The sequence below is a fragment of the Cydia amplana genome, chromosome 5, assembly GCF_948474715.1.
Source record: "Cydia amplana chromosome 5, ilCydAmpl1.1, whole genome shotgun sequence".
Lineage (NCBI taxonomy): Eukaryota > Metazoa > Arthropoda > Insecta > Lepidoptera > Tortricidae > Cydia > Cydia amplana.
This window is the reverse complement of record NC_086073.1, coordinates 766,093-787,961: the sequence shown is the minus strand read 5'-3', so window position 1 is coordinate 787,961 and position 21,869 is coordinate 766,093. Positions and strand designations below refer to the sequence as shown.

At 44.5% G+C, this 21,869-nt stretch overlaps 1 protein-coding gene across 1 annotated transcript in view; it reads right to left on the bottom strand.

Moving 5' to 3' along the window:
* Positions 1–21,869, bottom strand: part of LOC134647815 (long-chain-fatty-acid--CoA ligase 4) — an 85,098-nt gene that overhangs the window by 623 nt on the left and 62,606 nt on the right. Inside the window, exons 4-14 of the mRNA XM_063502142.1 lie at positions 20,339–20,554; positions 18,695–18,872; positions 17,548–17,799; positions 15,132–15,276; positions 12,978–13,051; positions 11,878–11,993; positions 10,401–10,544; positions 8,673–8,851; positions 3,218–3,317; positions 1,973–2,126; positions 1,189–1,369 (exon numbers count right to left, since the gene is read on the bottom strand). Coding sequence (XP_063358212.1) covers positions 1,189–1,369; positions 1,973–2,126; positions 3,218–3,317; positions 8,673–8,851; positions 10,401–10,544; positions 11,878–11,993; positions 12,978–13,051; positions 15,132–15,276; positions 17,548–17,799; positions 18,695–18,872; positions 20,339–20,554 — 1,739 coding nt within the window. The remainder of the gene's footprint in view (positions 1–1,188; positions 1,370–1,972; positions 2,127–3,217; positions 3,318–8,672; positions 8,852–10,400; positions 10,545–11,877; positions 11,994–12,977; positions 13,052–15,131; positions 15,277–17,547; positions 17,800–18,694; positions 18,873–20,338; positions 20,555–21,869) is intronic.

Below are 21,869 nucleotides of genomic sequence, written 5' to 3'. Positions count from 1 at the left end.
TTAAATGTTACCCATAATTTAATTTATTTATTGGGTAGGTATCTATCACAGACTGTAGTTGGTGAAATAGTTTTGATTAAATCAAAAACATAATATGCTTTTTACATTCCAATAAAACTTTCTTCTACAATTCAAGAGATTCTTTAAAAAACCCAAATGGTTATAAGCAGTAATTAATGTAGTGTAAAAGTGCAAGTTATTTAATATACAGACAAGAAACCCAGAATCAACTTTCAATGGTTATTTGCACCTCCATAAAAGCAATTTGTCAGAACGCAACCTCTATTAATGAAAACATCTATAATTGACACAACGATTTTTTGAACGTCATTAATTGGCACGACCTGCTTAAATGAAAAACCTGGTTAATTGACAAAAAATTGCCGGTCCCTTGAGATTGCAATTATCCAGGTTTCACTGTATAAACCTTTCCGGTTCTAAAAACTAACAAAGGAAATAACATTCTTTGCAATTCATTTTAAATACATGATCATACTAAAATTCGTCAATTATGTGTAGATGCACTTAATTAGGGGAAAAACACCCTCCGACTGGTTATCGAACAAAATGTATATTGGGATAAGGTTTAGAGTCTGTTCGGAAAGAGAAGAGTCGTGGAATGTATTGGGCCCCATACATTCCACGACTCTTCTCTTTCCGCACAGACTATCCAATATAACTTTATGAAAGTAAAAATTGTCTGATTGACTGAACGGACAAGTAGTCTCCGTTTCAACTCAAGAAAAACCGCCTTAGTATATCCGGCTGTTCTCCTCTACATCGCATTTCTCATTCGATTGTAGTAAAATTTTAGGAATAGGTCCAATATTCATATAAATTATTTTTTCGTTTCCGGCATAGAGAAAAAAATACATAGAGTGCTCACTCCATACATCAGTTCAGACTATTAATTTCAGTGTCTACATCTAGCATCGAGTAGCGGAACTATCAGTACTGCTACTTGACAATAGATGTAGCCACCGACCGGAAAGTCTTATGCTGTTGAGATAAGACTTTCCGGTCGGTGCTACATCTATTGTCAAGTAGCAGTACTGATAGTTCCGCTACTCGATGCTAGATGTAGACACTGAAATTAATAGTCTGAACTGATGTATGGAGTGAGCACTCTATGTATTTTTTTCTCTATGTTTCCGGTTCTGGATGTTTTTTGGAAATGACGAAACCTACCTGGCGGCCAGTTCGGCAAGGTGCTGAGGATGAGGCACCAATAGCGCCACAGTGTGATTCTTAGAGCTGTCCCCGTACACGCATATGTTCTCGACGATGGGGCAGGTCTTGAGCTCGGCCTCCACTTTGCCTAGAGACACGTATTCGCCGGCTTGAAGCTTCACCAGGTCTTTCTTACGATCTGGAGGTAATAGACAGATAATATTAGGTATTAGGTTATATATTAAACTTATGCAAAAAGAATAGAATAGAAATATAATTAAGTAACTTTGCAGGTATTTAGTTATTGAATAATAACTTCACTTCCACATGTAAGCTCTATGATTAGATCAGCTCAAGTAATACCAAATGAGTATACTTTCTTACATAGTTTTTTATCGGTGATCGGTTTTATGACGGTGAAATGATCGGAAAAATATAATAACACTGTTAACACAAACTATTATTTCTGCCAGCATACATTTTAGCTTGGAACATCCGTTGATTGAAGTACCTACGAATTGCAAAAGTAATTGTTCACTTTTGAATGGAAAATGTCAAGTGAAGTGAAGTGGCGCTCTCTTGTGTCAGAGGCCAAGATCCTTTTTGGGTCACTGAGCCAATGAAGTAAGTATTGTTCACTTTTGATAAAAGATGACAATAACCTTTTGACCGGCAAAGACGTCATCAGAACCTTCGTGCATTCCGACGAGGTTCAAAATGACGCGCCGCACAAGATAGGTTTGGAGTTCAAAGTGGGTTAAAGAAAGGGTGAAGGGGTAGTTTAAAATATCAAAAAACTAACCGATGATCTTAATGCAGCCATCGTGGTGCAGTTCCCCAATGTCCCCGGAGCGGAACCAGCGGCGGCCATCGACCTCAAAGAATTCTTCCCGAGTCTTTTCCGGATTACGGTAGTAGCCTTCAGCAACGCTGCCCCCACCAATGACAATCTCACCCTGAAAAAACAAACATTCAATTTTTAGGAAACGAGTTTGAATATTTGTAACCAGCTTTTGCCCGCAACTTTGTCTGCGTGGAATAAGTAATTAGGGTAGGTAATATTTTTTTATATTTTTTAACCAATCTGCCTTTTATTGATTTCTTATACAAACTTCCTTAGTTTAGAGAACTATATAACGTGTAGTTAAAAAATAATTGCAATAATTAAATTTGAGCATATGCTTACATCAATCATCAGGCTATTATTTCACTTCCACCATCCACCCCGCTTTTCACCCAGGGTCCCGTTGTTTACCATAAAGTTTTAAGTCATAATGTATTGTTTGTCATATTATCATTAGTCATAAAACTGAAACCGTTAACATTTCAGGATTTTCGTTAGGTTATCCTATAGATAGGTTAGGTTAGGTTTGTTTTATGGCAATCCTGAAAAGTGACGCGTTTCTGAACCAAATTAATTATGACTAACGAAAATGCGGGCAAACAATACATTATGGCTTAAAACTATTTGGGAAACAATAGAGACCCTTTTCACCCTCTCAAGGGATAATGTCCGGGATAAAAACTATCCTATCTCCTTCCCCGGTACTCTAACGATCTCTTTACCAAAATTTCAACTAAATCGGATCAGCGGTTTAAGCGTGAAGGGTAACAGACGGATAGATACATATTCGCATTTATAGTATGGATGGATTGGAAGCGCTGGTGGCCTAGCGGTAAGAGCGTGCGACTTGCAATCCGGAGGTCGCGGGTTCGAACCCCGGCTCGTACCAATGAGTTTTTCGGAACTTATGTACGAAATATCATTTGATATTTACCAGTCGCTTTTCGGTGAAGGAAAACATCGTGAGGAAACCGGACTAATCCTAATACGGGCCTAGTTTACCCTCTGGGTTGGAAGGTCAGATGGCAGTCGCTTTCGTAAAACTAGTGCCCACGCCAATTACTGGGATTAGTTGCCAAGCGGACCCCAGGCTCCCATGAGCCGTGGCAAAATGCCGGGACAACGCGAGGAAGATGAGTATGGAAGGATTGTAAGTCAGGGAAGCTATTGTGATGGACATAATGTGATGGTAACTTGATATACCTGCGGGAAAGGCTTGTTGGTGACGCGGTAGTTTCCCTCTTCCCAGTTGACGAGCCGGATGTCCGTGCCGGTGGTAGGCGCGCCCACGCGGCCCGAGGATCTGAATTAAAAAAAAATGTTATAGATAAAACCTTGCGTTTTACAAATAAAATACGTGTGATATGGAGTACTAACCTCTTAATGGATGTAATAAAAAATATTTGTTTGTAAATGAACTTTAATAGCTGTCAATAGAATAGGGATGATGACACATGTTGAATTTTATAACAAAATCTAGTAAGATAGATAGCAAACGAGCAATTTATCACAATAATGTGGATATTAAAATAAAATATTGAAAAATTACAAAAATACAAGACCTGAAAGTTTCAAAATTTAAGTTTTTTTTTACTTCCAAAAACGATAAAAGTAAGGGTACCATTCGATTCCTTACATTGTACTGTACAGCAAGTATATACATAAACGCAATATTTCACCGACAAAAACGCAATTTTCTTGTTTTGTCCATACTACAAGATGGGCTCCCAGAGACCTTGACGTCACGTTCCCTTGCCGTTTTGTATAGGGCGATTCGCGAGTGAAGTGCAACTGTCGGCCTTTGACTACAATTTCTGACTTTTGTGTTACTTTAATGCAATGGGTCCCATATAGACATTTGATCCTAAAAACAAACCCGATCGATTGATACCATAAATGAAAATTAGTCATGTAGCCTATTGGATATCATATCAGTCATAATTTTTTTTGTTTATTTTTGAACTCTAATAGCTGATAATGGAGTTGAATATTATATTCGCCATAAAAAATATTTCTTTAAATTTGAACGTTAATAGTTTTCAATAGAGTTGAATATCATATCCGCTATATATGGCATTGTATTGGTAAAGGGTTAAAATGGTCAGAAAATATAGCACAGTAAGAATAATGCGCCTTTCAGTTTAATAACAATTCAAAAATGTCATCAAGAAACGGTCTAGCAGTCCAAAAGTTCAGCGGACGCGATATCGCGTCAGCAGAAACGTTACTTGTAAGCGAAATCATAGAGAATGAGACGTTAAATGCTCCTTGGACTTACGAAGTTTTTGATAGGTCATGGCCGGGACTCAAGTGAACCTAAATCATTCAAAAACAAACTAATGATTTAGTAATATTTTAGTTGAGTAAACTGTCGCATAATGAATATAAGAGTCTAGCATGGTATAATAATATACTCCGCCTGGTACTCTCTTCCGAGATTCGCGAATGACCTAACTGTCATTTGCCTACGTCATCATGCTGTTTACAGGTTCTCAAACTTTAAAATGTGGGAGAATTTTAACTAACGGTTAAAACTATTTTAACGGCATTAATTTTAAGTTATTCATGTAGAAACATAGTAAAATAAAACAAATCTATACTGCACTTTTCACTCCTACTCTTACAGTTCCGAATAGAGCAGCCAACCATTTTCGTAACAAAACATTAATTACCAAGCTTACGACGTGAAAAGTTTGGAAAACACTGCGATTGCTGACACTGAGCGAGAAGGAAATAACAATTAACACGCGTTCGACAAGGATGACGGTCAGGGACAAAATGGCGGATTGTCAAATGTGACAGCGCTATCCTGTGTTGCCAGTAGTGTAAACAGAATTACCCGAACGTCTGAAATTTCTTTCGTGAATCGGAAGACATTGCTAACGAATAATTAATAATTACGTGTTATTGTAAAATTTAAGATAAAATACATATAAATGAAAATTATAAAGAAATATTTTAACTTATTAACCATAGATATAATGTACCCATGTAATATGTTATGTTGAAATAAAGTGGCAATGTTATTGTGACGTAGGCAAGTGACACTCTGGGAAGAGAAGACCATGTTTTATTAGACCATGGAGTCTAGTAAGCAGTAGTTATGTAGGTGTCTCGGTTACCGGTCGTGCGCGTCGGCGACGGTGGCGCACGAGGTGGTCTCGGTGAGGCCGTAGCCGGTGACCACGTCGCAGCACACGCACACGCGCACCTGCGCGTGCGTGTGAACAGTAGCTAGTATGTAGGTGTCTCGGTTACCGGTCGTGCGCGTCGGCGACGGTGGCGCACGAGGTGGTCTCGGTGAGGCCGTAGCCGGTGACCACGTCGCAGCACACGCACACGCGCACCTGCGCGTGCGTGTGAACAGTAGCTAGTATGTAGGTGTCTCGGTTACCGGTCGTGCGCGTCGGCGACGGTGGCGCACGAGGTGGTCTCGGTGAGGCCGTAGCCGGTGACCACGTCGCAGCACACGCACACGCGCACCTGCGCGTGCGTGTGAACAGTAGCTAGTATGTAGGTGTCTCGGTTACCGGTCGTGCGCGTCGGCGACGGTGGCGCACGAGGTGGTCTCGGTGAGGCCGTAGCCGGTGACCACGTCGCAGCACACGCACACGCGCACCTGCGCGTGCGTGTGAACAGTAGCTAGTATGTAGGTGTCTCGGTTACCGGTCGTGCGCGTCGGCGACGGTGGCGCACGAGGTGGTCTCGGTGAGGCCGTAGCCGGTGACCACGTCGCAGCACACGCACACGCGCACCTGCGCGTGCGTGTGAACAGTAGCTAGTATGTAGGTGTCTCGGTTACCGGTCGTGCGCGTCGGCGACGGTGGCGCACGAGGTGGTCTCGGTGAGGCCGTAGCCGGTGACCACGTCGCAGCACACGCACACGCGCACCTGCGCGTGCGTGTGAACAGTAGCTAGTATGTAGGTGTCTCGGTTACCGGTCGTGCGCGTCGGCGACGGTGGCGCACGAGGTGGTCTCGGTGAGGCCGTAGCCGGTGACCACGTCGCAGCACACGCACACGCGCACCTGCGCGTGCGTGTGAACAGTAGCTAGTATGTAGGTGTCTCGGTTACCGGTCGTGCGCGTCGGCGACGGTGGCGCACGAGGTGGTCTCGGTGAGGCCGTAGCCGGTGACCACGTCGCAGCACACGCACACGCGCACCTGCGCGTGCGTGTGAACAGTAGCTAGTATGTAGGTGTCTCGGTTACCGGTCGTGCGCGTCGGCGACGGTGGCGCACGAGGTGGTCTCGGTGAGGCCGTAGCCGGTGACCACGTCGCAGCACACGCACACGCGCACCTGCGCGTGCGTGTGAACAGTAGCTAGTATGTAGGTGTCTCGGTTACCGGTCGTGCGCGTCGGCGACGGTGGCGCACGAGGTGGTCTCGGTGAGGCCGTAGCCGGTGACCACGTCGCAGCACACGCACACGCGCACCTGCGCGTGCGTGTGAACAGTAGCTAGTATGTAGGTGTCTCGGTTACCGGTCGTGCGCGTCGGCGACGGTGGCGCACGAGGTGGTCTCGGTGAGGCCGTAGCCGGTGACCACGTCGCAGCACACGCACACGCGCACCTGCGCGTGCGTGTGAACAGTAGCTAGTATGTAGGTGTCTCGGTTACCGGTCGTGCGCGTCGGCGACGGTGGCGCACGAGGTGGTCTCGGTGAGGCCGTAGCCGGTGACCACGTCGCAGCACACGCACACGCGCACCTGCGCGTGCGTGTGAACAGTAGCTAGTATGTAGGTGTCTCGGTTACCGGTCGTGCGCGTCGGCGACGGTGGCGCACGAGGTGGTCTCGGTGAGGCCGTAGCCGGTGACCACGTCGCAGCACACGCACACGCGCACCTGCGCGTGCGTGTGAACAGTAGCTAGTATGTAGGTGTCTCGGTTACCGGTCGTGCGCGTCGGCGACGGTGGCGCACGAGGTGGTCTCGGTGAGGCCGTAGCCGGTGACCACGTCGCAGCACACGCACACGCGCACCTGCGCGTGCGTGTGAACAGTAGCTAGTATGTAGGTGTCTCGGTTACCGGTCGTGCGCGTCGGCGACGGTGGCGCACGAGGTGGTCTCGGTGAGGCCGTAGCCGGTGACCACGTCGCAGCACACGCACACGCGCACCTGCGCGTGCGTGTGAACAGTAGCTAGTATGTAGGTGTCTCGGTTACCGGTCGTGCGCGTCGGCGACGGTGGCGCACGAGGTGGTCTCGGTGAGGCCGTAGCCGGTGACCACGTCGCAGCACACGCACACGCGCACCTGCGCGTGCGTGTGAACAGTAGCTAGTATGTAGGTGTCTCGGTTACCGGTCGTGCGCGTCGGCGACGGTGGCGCACGAGGTGGTCTCGGTGAGGCCGTAGCCGGTGACCACGTCGCAGCACACGCACACGCGCACCTGCGCGTGCGTGTGAACAGTAGCTAGTATGTAGGTGTCTCGGTTACCGGTCGTGCGCGTCGGCGACGGTGGCGCACGAGGTGGTCTCGGTGAGGCCGTAGCCGGTGACCACGTCGCAGCACACGCACACGCGCACCTGCGCGTGCGTGTGAACAGTAGCTAGTATGTAGGTGTCTCGGTTACCGGTCGTGCGCGTCGGCGACGGTGGCGCACGAGGTGGTCTCGGTGAGGCCGTAGCCGGTGACCACGTCGCAGCACACGCACACGCGCACCTGCGCGTGCGTGTGAACAGTAGCTAGTATGTAGGTGTCTCGGTTACCGGTCGTGCGCGTCGGCGACGGTGGCGCACGAGGTGGTCTCGGTGAGGCCGTAGCCGGTGACCACGTCGCAGCACACGCACACGCGCACCTGCGCGTGCGTGTGAACAGTAGCTAGTATGTAGGTGTCTCGGTTACCGGTCGTGCGCGTCGGCGACGGTGGCGCACGAGGTGGTCTCGGTGAGGCCGTAGCCGGTGACCACGTCGCAGCACACGCACACGCGCACCTGCGCGTGCGTGTGAACAGTAGCTAGTATGTAGGTGTCTCGGTTACCGGTCGTGCGCGTCGGCGACGGTGGCGCACGAGGTGGTCTCGGTGAGGCCGTAGCCGGTGACCACGTCGCAGCACACGCACACGCGCACCTGCGCGTGCGTGTGAACAGTAGCTAGTATGTAGGTGTCTCGGTTACCGGTCGTGCGCGTCGGCGACGGTGGCGCACGAGGTGGTCTCGGTGAGGCCGTAGCCGGTGACCACGTCGCAGCACACGCACACGCGCACCTGCGCGTGCGTGTGAACAGTAGCTAGTATGTAGGTGTCTCGGTTACCGGTCGTGCGCGTCGGCGACGGTGGCGCACGAGGTGGTCTCGGTGAGGCCGTAGCCGGTGACCACGTCGCAGCACACGCACACGCGCACCTGCGCGTGCGTGTGAACAGTAGCTAGTATGTAGGTGTCTCGGTTACCGGTCGTGCGCGTCGGCGACGGTGGCGCACGAGGTGGTCTCGGTGAGGCCGTAGCCGGTGACCACGTCGCAGCACACGCACACGCGCACCTGCGCGTGCGTGTGAACAGTAGCTAGTATGTAGGTGTCTCGGTTACCGGTCGTGCGCGTCGGCGACGGTGGCGCACGAGGTGGTCTCGGTGAGGCCGTAGCCGGTGACCACGTCGCAGCACACGCACACGCGCACCTGCGCGTGCGTGTGAACAGTAGCTAGTATGTAGGTGTCTCGGTTACCGGTCGTGCGCGTCGGCGACGGTGGCGCACGAGGTGGTCTCGGTGAGGCCGTAGCCGGTGACCACGTCGCAGCACACGCACACGCGCACCTGCGCGTGCGTGTCGGGCGACAGCGGCGCGCCGCCCGAGATCATCACGCGCATGCGCCCGCCCAGCAGCGCCGACACCCGGGAGAACATCTGCAACCACAGGGAACGTTCAGAGCGCCTACCGCGAACCACGTTCGACGTGTTGCCTCTCTGTCGCACTTGTAAACTCGTACGTAAGTGTGACAGGGAGGCAACACGTCGAGCGTGGTTCGCGGTAGGCCCTCTGACACGGCGCAATCTGTAACGTTTCACCGCTGAACGCGTCACCCGACACGCGTGGCTCCGGCTAGTGTCAGTAGGAACTCGAGTCCTTCGAGTCTTTTGAAGAACTCGGCTCGTTTTTACGCTTTTAAACTTCCGAGTCGAGTCCTTTGTTGAGTCTTTATTAACCCGTGGAGCGCCCTAACAAGACACGTGTGCTAGTAACTAGTGTAGGAGTTCCATACTACGGTAATTTTGGGGCGCTCCAGGGGTTAAGAGCGACTCAAAAGCACTCGAACCACCAAACTTCTTCAACAATTTTAAAGGTTTTTCTTAAATAACAGTATGGAAATTAGGCATTACCTATATATTGTATATTTTGTGTACCTAACCCGCGGAATTTTACATAAACACGATGCATTTCGAAATTATTTGTAAAAAAAATCGAGATTTCTCTCAAAAGGACTCAAGTCTCTACAAAAGACTCGAATCTCTAAAAAGTTGAAAAGAACTCGATTTTAAACTTAATTATAAGAGTCTAAAAAACCGAGTAGACTCTTTAAGCAGAAGACTCAAACTACTCGAATACCAACACTAGCTCCAGCCCAATATCAACCTTCGTGCATTCCAACAAGGTTCACGATGACGCGCCGCGCACTATAGAAGACGAGAGATGCAAACCGTTAAATGTTCGAAGAGGTGCAGTAAGTATATTAGTTGTACGCAATGAAAATCGAAGGAGTATATGTGTGCTTAAATGAACGTCTCTCGGCTGACATGGTTGGAGATATAGTATTCTTTATATGTACCAGTTTATTAAATTATACAACGGGACTTAATCGCGTATCTAAGTTTGATGATGATGATGATGAATTAAAAAAAAGAAGTCATTTATTGTCGCAAAACACAGTAACAAAATAAAACAAACAAGGAAAAAGAAAAAAAAAAAAAAAAAGGTATTTTAAGGTGTTTGGTGATGAGTTGTTAAACGTTCAAGCGGATAAACAAGACCAAGTGCGGGTAGTTCGAAAAACTCGCGCGGTTAGACGATGCTGATGTCAACTTAAGCCAGTCTTCTCCGAGACCACGGGGACAACGCCGTCCTCGAAACGTCGGAGGTAAATCTTAAAACTTAGATACGCGATTAAGTCCCGTTGTATAATTTAATAATGTGTAAAAATCGCTTGGAGGATATAATCAAACGGAGACGCCATGTCTGTAATTTTCTGTACAAAACAGTCTGCCGATTTTTGCGGGGGAGGGGAACGTCAAATGTATGCGTAACGTAAAAATAGCCATGACAGATAAACGTCAGTCCATACATTGTGTATGACCGTTGGCCGCCTATTTTCGACAGAGGGGAAAGCCTGTTAATGGCTACTCCGTTTAGTTGTATCCTCCAAGAAAAATCGTGAAAGTTTAAATGAGTGTTATGTACCAGTTTGTTAAGCAGAGGCGTGTCGTATCCGCGCCGCATCCACGTGAGCTTGTAGGCGTAGGCCCACTTGAAGGCGGCCGCCGCCATGGCTCCGGAGCGGGTCACTTTGTCCGTGATGCCTTTGCTGATGCGGTCCATGATTAGCTGCAACAACACGTATGTCAATCAAATAAACGTTTGAAAATGTTGATCACGTTTACGGTTTTATTATTTCGTTGAAAACTCTTTTTACAAGCTTTTATTTAGTTTCACCTGCAATGTCCCGTTGTCTGTCGGTCTGTAATCAAATCTTGCAAGTTAAATTTGACTTCCCGGTTTCCGATGAAGCTGAAAATTTGCATACGTGTGTAAGTCGGGTGACCATGCAATATTATGGTACCATGGAGCTGATCTGATGATGGAGACAGGAGGTAGTCATAGGAACTCTGTGATAAAACAACGGAACCTAATTGTGTTTGGGGTTTTTAGAATTGTCTCGATGAGTATTAGTTGTCTGTGGAAAAAAAGTACAGTCAGCGATAAAAGCTTGTACCAAAAATGAAATATTTGCCAAAAACTTATTCGTTTTTCAGTTAAAACTTTATAACGTATCCTGTGTAAAAATTATCATAAAAACTAATCGTTTGACATTTTATTTACGGTGGAACATGCGATATAAACATAACCACATACATAGACTGCTAAAACCATATGCGTTCTCGTTGTCGAGTCAAAATGTCACGGCGATTTTAAGTGGAAACCCATTTTACCCACCACCGGCCTTACTTTTATCGTATGTTACCGCCGAGGCTATCCCATGTTCTAAAAGCGGCCAAGTGCGAGTCGGACTCGCCCATGAAGGGTTCCGTATTTAGGCGATTTATGACGTATAAAAAAAAAACTACTTACTAGATCTCGTTCAAACCAATTTTCGGTGGAAGTTTACATGGTAATGTACATCATATATTTTTTTTAGTTTTATCATTCTCTTATTTTAGAAGTTACAGGGGGGGGGGACACACATTTTACCACTTTGGAAGTGTCTCTCGCGCAAACTATTCAGTTTAGAAAAAAATGATATTAGAAACCTCAATATCATTTTTGAAGACCTATCCATAGATACCCCACACGTATGGGTTTGATGAAAAAAAAAAATTTGAGTTTCAGTTCGAAGTATGGGGAACCCCAAAAATTTATTGTTTTTTTTCTATTTTTGTGTGAAAATCTTAATGCGGTTCACAGAATACATCTACTTACCAAGTTTCAACAGTATAGTTCTTATAGTTTCGGAGAAAAGTGGCTGTGACATACGGACGGACAGACAGACGGACAGACAGAGAGACAGACATGACGAATCTATAAGGGTTCCGTTTTTTGCCATTTGACTACGGAACCCTAAAAAGTGTGTAGGTGCGAGAGTGATGTACACTAGACGATAAAAACGCAAGCATATTATGTCTTAAATAGATAGTTATTAGTAAAAAAATTATTTACTCACAGGAACAGTGGTCATGCAGGTAGGCTGGAGCACAGTGGCATCTCCCTTCGTGCCCTTCATGATCTTGCTCGACGAGTCCAACATGGTCAGAGGAGTCGAGTAACCGATCGGGACGCCTGAAAATAACGAAGCATTAAATAAAAGCATCACTGATTTGACATGTTGCAGTACCGGCGTATGCAGAACCGGCGCCATGCTAAAGATATGGAATATGTTCCGAATTACGCTCACAGCGCTCACGATCGGACCGCTTCACGCTCATAGCGCTTAAACTTTGGATTCCTCCGAAAACGGTGCCGTCATATGACGGCCGTCATTACGCAACAGAGGGCCGTCTTTACGGTGGCGACATGTGGAAAGTACCACGGCGTCATAACACACCGTCATCCACCAAGGTCAAAGCGGCAAATTTGAAAAATGTAGGCGCGATGGGATAACGTCCCATAGAAAATTTTAATTTCGCGCCTTTTCCTACTGACAAGATTTGCTTGATCATCTATAGTTTACTTGGAGGATGAAATATCATCAGAAGAGGAAAATAATCGTAGTACGGAATCATTTATTCAAATCTCGTGTCATTTATTCAAAATGGCGTCACCGCTATCTAATAAAACGTTCACGAAACTATCGACACCGTCATGACGGCCGTCATCTTACGTTGCGTTGACAATCAACGTAACGTAACGCCGTCTAGGAAACCGCGCCATCTTGTTTACATAGACAACGTTCTAGTGACGTCAGTCAACGCTATATAGCGGCCGTAATATGACGGCACCGTTTTGGAGGAATCCAAAGCTTTAAGCACCTTGAGCGCAAACGTCAAGGTGACGTTTGACAATAACAGGATAGGCGCGAAAATAAATTCAGTTATGCTTTGGTTTCCTCCGATAGCGGTGCCGTCATATAGCGGCCGTCTCCATACAAATACTACGACACCCATATTTAGCCGTATTATTTAGTATGGAGACGGCCGCTATATGACGGCACCGCTATCGGAGGAAACCAAAGCTTTAGCTAACTGATTCGGAGCGGCAGCCAGCACTGTAAACGTTGTGAGCGTGGTTCGGAACATAGCCATGGTAAGGCAAAACTCCACTCACCGGCGATGATGCAAAGACTCTCGGCGAGCAGTTCGAACACGTGCGCGAGCGGCAGGAAACCCATCAGCACGTCACTATAAAACAATACAAATATTTATAAAAAATACAAACCACATTTTATTAAAGTATACCTACATAGAAAGGCAAAGTGTCTTTCGTGGTCGTCGTTTTACACGAATTACATATACAGGATGTAACAAAAATAGTGGGGATCCGTTTAAGGGCATATTCGATATCGTGTTCTAAATAAATAAGTAATAAATAAATATTATAGGACATTTTTACACAAATTGACTAAGCCCCACGGTAAGCTCAAGAAGGCTTGTGTTGTGGGTACTCAGACAACGATAGATATAATATACAAATACTTAAATACATAGAAAACAACCATGACTCAGGAACAAATATCTGTGCTCATCACACAAATAAATGCCCTTACTGGGATTCGAACCCAGGACCGCGGCTCCACAGGCAGGGTCACTACCCACTAGGCCAGAACGGTCGTCAAAAAAAAACCCTCTAATTTTACTAATTATTTTATTTTTTGACTAGTTTGAGGTGGTATGTTGTACGCCAATTCGAGTTGCGTAAACATCGTTCAAGAATTTTTGTGATGTTATTTTCATATAATCTGTCTAGCATCGGATTTTTCTATGAATCTATAATCATTTCGGAATGCTAGCCAGGGGGCCGATTTTTGAATTTCGATCGCTCGATTTCGTCACTCGAAAATCGGTGGAAAACGGCGAAATGCTAATTTTTGAAATACGAGCGATCGAAATTTGGAATCTATTGGTATTGACCACTCGATTTCAATTCTATTACTAGAATTTAAATGCTTAGTAGTGGATATATTAATTAACTAAATACACGAAATCGAGTGGTCGAAATTCAAAAATCGGCCCCCAGTAGCTGTCATAAATGGGTACGGCATCAACAAAAGCCTTGCAACAGATGACGCCTTTAGGCACCACTGTGACAGAGCAAGCAATACCTGTCGTAGATCAAACAACACCCAATAGATGAAGCCTTTAGGCACCACTGTGACAGAGCAAGCAATACCTGTCGTAGATAGGCACGGCGTCGACGAAGGACTTGAGAGTGGAAAGCATGTTGCGGTGCGACAGGATGACGCCTTTAGGCACCACTGTGACAGAGCAAGCAATACCTGTCGTAGATCAAACAACACCCAATAGATGAAGCCTTTAGGCACCACTGTGACAGAGCAAGCAATACCTGTCGTAGATAGGCACGGCGTCGACGAAGGACTTGAGAGTGGAAAGCATGTTGCGGTGCGACAGGATGACGCCTTTAGGCACCACTGTGACAGAGCAAGCAATACCTGTCGTAGATAGGCACGGCGTCGACGAAGGACTTGAGAGTGGACAGCATGTTGCGGTGCGACAGGATGACGCCTTTAGGCACCACTGTGACAGAGCAAGCAATACCTGTCGTAGATCAAACAACACCCAACAGATGACGCCTTTAGGCACCACTGTGACAGAGCAAGCAATACCTGTCGTAGATAGGCACGGCGTCGACGAAGGACTTGAAAGTGGACAGCATGTTGCGGTGCGACAGGATGACGCCCTTAAGCTTTGGATTCCTCCGAAAACGGTGCCGTCATATTACGGCCGCTATATAGCGTTGACTGACGTCACTAGAACGTTGTCTATGTAAACAAGATGGCGCGGTTTCCTAGACGGCGTTACGTTACGTTGATTGTCAACGTAACGTAAGATGACGGCCGTCATGACCTTGTCGATAGTTTCGTGAACGTTTTATTAGATAGCGGTGACGCCATTTTGAATAAATGACACGAGATTTGAATAAATGATTCCGTACTACGATTATTTTCCTCTTCTGATGATATTTCATCCTCCAAGTAAATTATAGATGATCAATCTTGTCAGTAGGAAAAGGCGCGAAATTCAAATTTTCTATGGGACGTTATCCCATCGCGCCTACATTTTTCAAATTTGCCGCTTTGACCTTGGTAGATGACGGTGTGTTATGACGCCGTGGTACTTTCCACATGTCGCCACCGTAAAGACGGCCGTCTTTTGCTGCCGCTATATGACGGCCGTCATATGACGGCACCGTTTTCGGAGGAATCCAAAGCTTTAGGCACCACTGTGACAGAGCAAGCAATACCTGTCGTAGATAGGCACGGCGTCGACGAAGGACTTGAGAGTGGACAGCATGTTGCGGTGCGACAGGATGACGCCTTTAGGCACCCCGGTCGAACCCGACGTGTACATGATGATGGCCGTGTCCGCGGCCGACGGCGGGACCGACTCTGTCGACAAAATTACAGTGTTATCAATGCAACTAGCGATGTGACGAGTCCACTTTTTTTCAATTCGAATCATTCGAATTGATACGGCCGCTGATTCGAATTCAAAATCAAGTTAACTCGACTCGACGATTCGCGTGGTTCGCGACAAGGTCACAGGCACAGGCGCGGAACGAGTTGAGACGGCGAGTTACGCGGCAGTTGTTGTAAAAAGAACCTTCAGAGCACGGAATTAAGGTTTATTTTTGAATGGCCATACTAGTAGTGAACTCGAGTTGGTATACTTGGAATAGCGAATCAAGCGGCAGTTGTTGTAAAAAGAAACTTCGGGTTACGGAATTAAGGTTTATTTTTGAATGATCATAGTACCAACTCGAGTTGAGATGGCGAATCGAGCGGCAGTTGTTGTAAAAAGAGCCTTCGGGCTACGATATTAAGGTTTATTTTTGAATGGCCTTAGTAGCAGTGTGATAGCGTTGGCTCGGCGAGTTGGCGATTTCGCCGAGTTAGCTAGTGGTCGAGTTGATTCGAATTGCCAATAGTCTTGATTCGAATTAACTCATCTGTAGACTGATTCGAATTATTCGAATCAGATAACTCGACTCGCCCATCGCTAAATGCAACGAGCAACATACACTTCATTCTATAATCCAATTACAAGAATGTGCCGCCAATATAACGATTTAACAGCCGGTGATCATCGCGGTAGGGGCATTGATATTTTTGACTCTCACATCGCTAGGTTTAGGAAGTGCTTGGCTAGCGTCCTCTTCTCCCACTAAACTGATGACATCTGCCTTAATCCTCTAAGTTTGTTTCATTTGTGATGTTTAATAGTCTTTATATGTAAAGTTCGTTACTCGTTATATTGTAATGTTTAGATAGTTTTTTCTTCTCTGATATTTTTCACTGTAGCTAATATCACATAATATGGTGTTAATTAGTTTGTAATATTTCCGCTAAATTGTAAAACATGCTGTGTACACTTGTTTTGGATCTCGTGCTAGATTTAAGCCATAATGTACAATTGTATTACCCATGATATTGTACGATGTCTGTTTAGTGTACCTAATAAAGTAAAATAATAAATAATACGGCTACAAACACCATGGATTCAGTACAGCAAGGCCTATATATAAATAGTATTTGGTAGGTATCCTTGAGATTGACTATTAGTGAAAATGACCAGATCTGAAACCAGTAGAATTTAGCCTTGGTTTCATGAACATTAACGCCATTAACGCCAAAACCGTTAATTAGCCTGTAACGTCGATGGTAGACGATTCGCTGCAATTAACAGTGTGAACAGTACACAGTTAAACCACTTTATCTTTCAGCATTTTCTGAATATAGGTACATTGAGAACCTCAAAAGAAAATAATTAAATTGTTTGTGGAATTTTCCTTTCTCCAGCACATTTTTGTATCCAACAATCCTGGTTCCCACCTTGTATCCCTTAATATCAGTTCATCTGAGCTGATCTTCCATGTAGATTATTGTAGATAATTGTGTCAACCAGGGGTGCCTTAGCCAGCATCTATTAGAAACCTTTATAAAAAAGAAATTGCCATAGATAAGAGAAAAAGAATAGATATATTTAGAATTTAGATAGTTTTTTCTTCTCTGATATTTTTCACTGTAGCTATAATATGGTGTTAATTAGTTTGTAATATTTCCGCTAAATTGTAAAACATGCTGTGTACACTTGTTTTGGATCTCGTGCTACATTTAAGCCATAATGTACAATTGTATTACCCATGATATTGTACGATGTCTGTTTAGTGTACCTAATAAAGTAAAATAATAAATAATACGGCTACAAACACCATGGATTCAGTACAGCAAGGCCTATATATAAATAGTATTTGGTAAGTATCCTTGAGGATGGGATTGACTATTAGTGAAAATTACCAAATCTGAAACCAGTAGAATTTAGCCTTGGTTTCATGAACATTGGCCTGTAACGTCGATGGTAGACGATTCGCTGCAATTAACAGTGTGAACAGAACACAGTTCAACCGCTTTATCTTTCAGCATTTTCTGAATATACATTGAGAACCTCAAAAGCAAATAATTAAATTATTTGGAGAAATTTTCCTTTCTCCAGCACATTTTTGTATCCAACAATCCTGGTTCCCACCTTGTTCCCCTTAATATCAGTTCGTCTAAGCTGATCTTCCATGTAGATAATGGTGTCAACCAGGGGTGCCTTAGCCAGCATCTTTTAAAAACCTTTTCAAAGGAAAAACTGCCATAGATAAGAGAAAAACTCACCAATCTTGGAGAATTTTCCCTTTTCCAGAACATCCTTATATGCCACGATCCTAATGCCTTCTTTGTATCCCTTAGTATCCGTAGACTTGAGCTGGTCTTCCATGTAGATGATGGTGTCAACCAGGGGTGTTTTAGCCAGAATTTTCTTGAACTTGGGGAGCAGTTCGTGTGTGGTGATGACGGTGGAGACTTCTGTCTCGTTGATGCCGTGCGCAATGGCGTCATCACCAAGGGTCGCGTAGATGGTTACAACTGTAGAAAAAAATGAAATAAACATCATTGGATTATGAAGCATTTTGCCAGAAAACTGGTCAGAGCGTTCATCAGGCTCAATTGTGAATTAATCTACGTTTTATTGTCGACCTTAGGACGTTGATTATAATATTCACGCCTGAAACAAAGTTTTTAACGTATTATTTTCTGAACAACGCAATAGAATAATATTTATTTATTATCCTTAATGTGACAGAGATTCGCACAGCGGAACAACTTTTCATGGGTTTTTAAAGCAATTTCTAATTATAAACACGGTACGAGTACATGTCGTTCGGACATCTACAGCCTCATTTGCGGATCTGGAGAAATAAGCGCTTAACCCAGCTGTCCGAGTCCAGCCGCGAATAAATTCTGTTTCCTAAAGTTTATATATGTCACCGTAAAATTGTAAACACTCGTCATATTATAATCTCGCTAGTTACATTATAAACTGACGGTAGGGAGATTATAATCTAACCTAACCTAACCTACGTTAGATTATAAACTAACGGGTTCACAATCTTACGTTGTCATACAGGGTGCTTCCTGTAACAGGAGCAATAAATTAAACTAAAGGCTGTACTCCTCAAACTGACCAACATTTGTTCAGCAACTTTTGAAAATAACTCATGTTTTGATTTTTATTACACTTTAAAGTTTATTCTAAGACGCAATGTATTGCAAATTTTGTTATGTTTAAAGCATGACAAGCAACGTCAAACACACTGATGTCAGCGTACATTGAAGGCAATATTTATTTTGTATGAAAAACAGGAAGTCTAAAGGATTCATAATTTTTAAAAGTTGCTGAACAAATATTGGTCAGTTTGAGGAGTACAAGCCTTTAGTTTAATTTATTGCTCCTGTTACAGGAAGCATCCTGTATACATACCGGGAATGCTCTGTTTGAAGCAGCCGTGTGCAGCGACCATCCACTCGGCGCGGGTCTCGGCGAACATGACGACGTTGCGGCGCGGCGCGCAGCCGAGCTCGCGCAGCCCGGCCGCGAACAAGCCCGCCTCGGCCTCCACGTCGGCGTACGACCGCCACGTGTAGATGCCCATCTTGAACTGAAAATATATACATACGTGATTAGTAAATGAAAAGCTATGTCTGCCAATGTTGTTCTATCTTGATTGCCCAAGAAATTAATAGTTTTTGTTTTAATCCATTGGATAATAATTAGAAAAAGATAAAGAGTTTTGCGATGTTACCGGACAATTCCTAAAATAATACGATTACAATTCTTCTCTACTTATAAGTACATATATGTAGCAGCTTACCACGGATATGTATCATCTACCCTTAATTACGGCCTGCTACTGTGGGGTAATTCTGTTGACGTCCATAGGGCATTTGTGATCCAGAAATATTGTATACGAGCATTGGGTGGCGTTAAATTTGATGACACGTGCAGACCCCTTTTCCAAAAGTTTCATATTCTCCCCCTAGCCTGTATGTATATTTTGAAAGTATGTCTTTTCACAATAAAGCACCCGGAGTACTTTATAAAGCGCGAGGAAATGTTCGCAAGAGAACTCCGGGCTCAGTACCAACATCTACTATACCAGCCAGCCTGTACGTCTGATATTTGTAGGAGAAATGCATTTAATATGTGTGTTGTAATATTCAACAACCTCCCTAAAAAGCTCAGAAAGTTAAATGGGAAAGTATTTAAAGTAAAATTGACTGAATGGCTACATGAACATTGTTTTTATAGTGTTAAGGATTATTTAAAATTTAAATTATAATGTTTAAAATGACTATTGCCGATTTGTATTTGATATATGTAATTAACTTTTACTTTTGACTAATTCTACCATAATACTTTTATACTTTAATTTTATTTTCAATGACATTGATTTATTATTATTTTGTTTTAATGATTGCATGTCATAAATTAGTGATTTAGTACCTTAATGTACAATTTTGTAAATATTTTGCATGTTGATGTAGTGTCGACTGAATACTGTGTCTAACTATTTTAGTATAAGATCTGATTGTTACGTATTCAAGCAAATAAATATATTCTATTTTATTCTATTCTATTCACGTGTGATCGATCCGTCGGAGCGTGGGAATTCTCTCCCGAGTCTCTTGCGGGGCTTCGCATCTCGCAATCCGCTTTGTCGGTTACTGTACTCTAATCCCGAGTGGAGAGCACTGGTTGATTGGTTTACTGTGTAACATAACACTGTAAAGCCTGAGCAATGTGAGAGGGTTGAAAATTAGGACACGTTTTTAATGTTAATCTATCCATAGTGTGATATGTGACACTTAGACATGAGTCAAAATGTCACGGCGCCCTCCATGCCCTCCATGGTGAGCACATTGTCGCGCACCATGCGGAGGTGGAGCTCGGTGACTCACCTTCTTGAAGACCCGTCCGTTAGGCTGTGGTTCGTCCTCTTCGCCCAGCACCGTCCTGGTCCCTAGTGCGGGTTTCTCCGCCCAGCGCGAGGCGGCGGCGCGCAGCATGCCCTCCATGGTGAGCACATTGTCGCGCACCATGCGGAGGTGGAGCTCGGTGACTCACCTTCTTGAAGACCCGTCCGTTAGGCTGTGGTTCGTCCTCTTCGCCCAGCACCGTCCTGGTCCCTAGTGCGGGTTTGTCCGCCCAGCGCGAGGCGGCGGCGCGGAGCATGCCCTCCATGGTGAGCACATTGTCGCGCACCATGCGGAGGTGGAGCTCGGTGGGCTCAGCGACGGAGCGGACGGTCACGCTGTCGTTGCTGCTTTGGATTATGCGGGCCTAGAAGGTAAATATAAATCGTTAAAATCATTAATGACAACAGTTTATGAGAACGATCGATGTTCGATGCGACGATCGGTCTTGTATATAAAGTCTTCAGAATGGGTTCTATACCTCAGTATCTCTAACTCGCTCAAAACAAGCTGGAGGGGGACAAGATCATCTTAGTACAAGTTGTACTGTTTCTAAACATACTAACTATTAATCAAAAGATTAAACTAACAAAGACATCAGCCCGAATCATCTAGCGTTGCGAAATTTGCAACTTTAGTCACGCCATAATTTTTACTAATCCTTTTCTATTTACTACATGACCGCGAAAAATGGATCCGATCCATGAATTTATTTGTAAATGCATCGAGAACGAGAGTCCCTGAATCCGTAATCTGAACCGCTGAAAAGGTCAAAGGGCAAAATGCAGGATAACTGCGCCACGTGTACACCCACAGATGCAAAATACTCAAGTTATAAGCTACAGGACCAGTATCCTATAGAACGCGACACAATAAAGGATCTGTGACAAAGGGCTTCGGAGAAATGAGTGCAGGACGGATTACATTTTCTCTTTGAAAATAGACGTGCAATATTGAAAGGCTCTGAACAGTCTTACGTTTAAATTTTATTGTTTTGAATGGATAATCCAAGCTTAGATAACCTAGTTTGCTAGAGTGGTGGGAAATACAGCACATGTGGTTTAGTATCGGATGTAGGCGGTTTACGCTTGGGCACACTTAATTAATGCTGATACGGTTAAGTGACAGTTTTAATTGGTCATCTGATTACAATGAACAGTGCGAATGATCGTTTAGTTTATCTTGGTGTAGGGGAAGTTTATTTTCAATGAAATAAATTAAATCATTTTACTTCAAAGAACAATATGATCTTATTAACTAAAAGAATATATTTTGGGTTTGATTGAAATTGATCACTGACGTGAAATTTTTGAAAAACGTTGCTGATAATCGAAGAACTTTCTATGCTTCCGGTTCACAATCACAATAATACTGCTTAATCGGCTTGATAAATATGGCATGCCAGATCACATTTATACAGAAATTAGGTGCGGATTCGAGATTAGATTACTATTGTGTGCAACGCGGGCCAAATCCAAGTCTAGACAGTTCGGCTTTCAATAGAGCAACGCAATATCAAGGATTGTGTGCGAGGGCTTTGAGACTAAATACCTAATCCTTGAGGAGAATTGGCACATAGTGACTACTGTTAGTGTACCTAATATTATAATATACCTACTAAATGCGAGTTATAAAAGTCAATATGTATTAACGTTTTTATCGTCAGCATTAGGTATACTTGT